Source organism: Acanthisitta chloris, unplaced genomic scaffold (assembly GCF_000695815.1).
Source record: "Acanthisitta chloris isolate BGI_N310 unplaced genomic scaffold, ASM69581v1 scaffold2620, whole genome shotgun sequence".
Classification (NCBI taxonomy): domain Eukaryota; kingdom Metazoa; phylum Chordata; class Aves; order Passeriformes; family Acanthisittidae; genus Acanthisitta; species Acanthisitta chloris.
In genome coordinates, this window is record NW_008653235.1 from 5323 (window position 1) to 9261 (window position 3939).

General features: G+C 55.1%; 1 protein-coding gene across 1 annotated transcript in view; it reads left to right on the forward strand.

Moving 5' to 3' along the window:
- Nucleotides 1–2871: 2871 nt before the first annotated feature.
- Nucleotides 2872–3939, forward strand: part of FMNL2 (formin-like 2) — a 49364-nt gene continuing 48296 nt past the window's right edge. The window contains exon 1 of the mRNA XM_009080062.1: nucleotides 2872–2949. Within this exon, the coding sequence (XP_009078310.1) occupies nucleotides 2872–2949 (78 nt within the window). The remainder of the gene's footprint in view (nucleotides 2950–3939) is intronic.

The following is a 3939-nucleotide window of genomic DNA, read 5'->3' on the forward strand; positions in this document are numbered from 1 at the left end:
GGGTCTGCAGCATCTTCATGAGGGTAGTAGAGGGTCAGCACCATCCCTACTCCCTGTGACCAGTGGCAGGACCCAGGGAACAGTTGGAGCTGTGCCAGGGGAGGGTTAGGTTGGATATCAGGACAAGGTTCTTCCCCCAGAGGTGTTTGGGCACTGAACAGCTCCCAGGGCAGTGTCACAGCCCCAAGGCTGACAGAGCTCAGGGAGTGTTTGGCCAATGCTCTCAGGCACAGGGTGCAGTGTTGGGGTGTCCTGGGCAGGAACAAGACATGATCCTCATGGGTCCCTTCCAATTCAGGGTATTCCATGATTCTAGGTCATAACCTTCTCTGAACCCTGGACTCACACTGTTCTTCAGGTGGTCTTACCCTTCCCAACCATTCCCTGCTGGCAGAGTCCTTCCTAAGCCCTGCTGTTTTCACTGGAATGGGAAGCAATCAGTTTTCTTTGGGTTCCTGCCTGGCACCACACCAAGAGCCTCTCTGAAACCCAAGTGCATTACATCTGGTTGCACAACCCTCAGCTGCTGCAGCAGCATCTGTGGCAAAAAAGGCTACTGAACTGGCTGGTTTGGCCTCACCAGTGCTGAGAGTTTTGACTAGTCATCACCAAGCAGATGCATTTGTTGTCTGGGTTTGCTATTCTCTGGGGATCAGGGAAATGACTCCCACACGTCTCCTGGCCACTTCCAGCTCTTACAGCTGTGGCATTCACACATTCCAGAGGGTTTTGGTTAACTGCAGCCTATGACCTGGGATTTCTCTTTCCATATTTCCCCAATTAATGCTTTGAAGGCTTTTCAGGGAGGAACTGTTCCCCTCCTGTTGTTGCCAGGAGGGATGGCCCCACTCTGTCCTCTCCTCCCTGTGTCCCCAGACAGGTTGTTCCTTATGGTTCCCTGTGTCACCACCACGGGAGACCAGCAGAGCAGAATTCCATCAGCTCAGAAAGAGCTGCACCTTTATATTGGATACTCAACTTCCTTTTTGGGCCAGAAATGATCATTTCTGATTGTGGCAACAACAGTTAAAGCAGCTCCGCTGCTCTGCATCTCCATCTCCATCCTCATCCTTGCAGTTGCAGAGGAGGTTAAGGGCTTGGAATGGAATTTAGAGCTCACCCAGCCCCAACCCCTGCCCTGGGCAGGGACACCTCCCAGCAGAGCAGGTTGCTCAAGGCTCAGCCAACCTGGCTGTGAACACTGCCAGGGTTGGGGCAGCCACAGCCTCCCTGGGCACCCTGGGACAGAATCATAGAACCGTCAAGGCTGCAGGAGACCTCTAAGATGATCAGGTCCAACCCTTAACCTGTCACTGCTCTAACCCCTAAACCCTAACTCATATCCTCCAGTGCCAGATCCAGAATTTCCTAAGCCACTAGGACTTCTTGCATCCTTATCCAGGGGAGTGCTAACCTTCTCTCCTTTCACACCACACCTGTGTTCCTGAGCTCCTGAGCTCCTGGCAGGTGGGGACTGCACCGCCCCAGTGCAGTTGGGGATGTCCTCAGGTGAGAAGGACCCACACCAAGCCTTCTCCAGGGCTGGGGACGGCAGGAGGCTGCAGGAACCTCCTCTCCTCTGCTCTTCCTCCTGGCAATGATCCCTGCCCACTGCCAGGAATGTTGGATCACACCAAGCTCTTCTGGTTTCCTGGAGGAAACCCATGGAGAGGCAAACCTGCAGCTGGATCTCAGGAGCAGCACTGGGCTGGGACCAGCCATCAGGGCTGGGCCGGGGCAGGATGAGTCTCAGTCTGAGCTGCATGAGATGGGAAAATCCTGGGGAAGTGTAGATCCTGTGTCATACCTAGCCTCTGGGATATGAGCAGATGTACTTGCAAACTGCTGGAACACTAACAGATGCTCCTGTTGGTGTTGGTGGCAGCTTGGACTGTCCCTATCCCTCTTCTTCCCTGCCTGGGATGAGGTTTGTGTGAGGAAACAGGAGGTCTGGGTGTAGAACTGTGGCAGAGGATGGATCTGGGATGGTTCTGAGGATCCTCAGGACATCCTGCTGGTAACCCAACTGTAATGCTACCTGGTGCAGAGCTTGGGAAGGTTGTGCTCCTACACTGGGTTTCAGTGCCAGAACAGTGATGGATTGACTCCTGCTTCACCACAGGCTTGGTGCTGTGTGTGGTGCTGCAGGGACCTGCTGTCACTTCACTGCCACCCCAGCAGCAGTCTGGGATGGACCTCAGGTCTGGGGATAACTGGGGCTGGACTGGGAATTGGAGCTGGAGAGCAAGAGGTGCTGGAGACCAGGAGATGCTGGAGAGCTCAGTGGGTTTCCCACCCAGCCAAGTTGCTTTGCTGTGCTCTGATGGGGCTTCTCTCCAGCCATGGTGCTTGTGAAGCTCTTGAGGTGCTCTTGGCTTCTCCAGGAGCTTCTCATGACAGTTTTGTGGCACATTCAGGGACACAGTTCTTAGGAGAGCTGCTTTGGGAGCCAGTGGTCATCCTGTGCTGCCCTGCCCCAGAGAGCTGTCCCTGGAAGGACATCTCAGCTGACACCAGAGCCAGCAAACATAAGGATCATCTAATTGCTGCCTCTCCCCTTCCTTCTGACTCTTGTCCTTCCCAGCCTGAGATGATTATCTCTGCAGGGTTGGGCAGCAGCAATGTTACCTCCAGGGTCTGTGTTAGCCAGATAAGGTTTCATGTGGTCACATTGGGGAATTGTGTCCTCTCTGCTGGATGGAGGTGGCTGTCCCTCCATCCCTCATCCCAAGTCCCTCTGCAGCTTCACATCCAACAGCTGAAGCAACCACAGCCACATTGCCTTTGTTTGCTCCAGGCTGACCCCGAACTGCTCCAGGCTTCTCCACCTGCTGTCCCTCATGTTTGCTTTCTCTGTCCCCACAGAATGCCATGAACCTGCCACCCGACAAGGCTCGACTGCTGCGACAGTATGACAACGAGAAGAAGTGGGAGCTCATCTGTGACCAGGTAAGGAGGCTCTTGGGGGTCTAGGGGCAAACATCTCTCTGCCAGCACCACCCAGGCTTCTTCACACTGTCCCTGGGCTGAGAAGGGACCTGGAGGAGGATTGAAATCAGTTCAGATGCTCATTTCTTTGGTCTTCTGCTCTGTGTTTGATGATCACTCATAGAAGCTCTGCAATAATAGAGGGAAGTTTAGATTGGATATTAGGCAGAATTTTCCCCTGTGAGGGTGGTGAGACCCTGTCCCAGGTTGCCCAGGGAGGCTGTGGCTGCCCCAACCCTGGCAGTGTTCACAGCCAGGTTGGCTGAGCCTTGAGCAACCTGCTCTGGTGGGAGGTGTCCCTGCCCAGGGCAGGGGCTGGATCATCCCTAAGCTCCATTCCAAGCCCTTCACACACTGCTATGCTAACAATGCCTTTCTTTTTGCCCCTAAGTGGTGTTTATTTCCCCTCTGCTGTTGCCATGTCGCTGTGTTTCCCCTGGGCACTGAGTGCTGCTGATTGTGCCCAGCACAGCCAGACACTGACCCTCAGTCACCTCTCAGCACGTGCTCTGGGTTTGCTCTGCCTTGACCTGTGTGTCCTGAGCAAATGATCTGAGTGCAGGGAGTGTTTGGCTTAGGCTGTCAGGAGCCTTTGGCAGAGCCTGCGGGAGCTGTCACCGGCAGGGACAGGAGCCTGGTGACGCAGCCTGAACTCCTCCTCACCTCCAGAGTCTGAGAACAGCCTGGGGTTAGGCAGCAGCACGTGCTGAGGTGGCTGTGGCTGTGAGCTGTGCTGCCCTGGCAAAGCAGCAGGGTCAGGGATCACAGGGGCTAATGTCCCAGGGCTCCAACCCTCCTGGATTCTCCAGCCTGGAGAAGAGAAACTCCAGGGAGACCTCAGAGCCCCTTCCAGTGCCTGAAGAGGCTCCAGGAGAGCTGAGAGGGACTTGGGACAAGGGATGGAGGGACAGGACACAGGGAATGGTTCCCACTGCCAGAGGGCAGGGACAG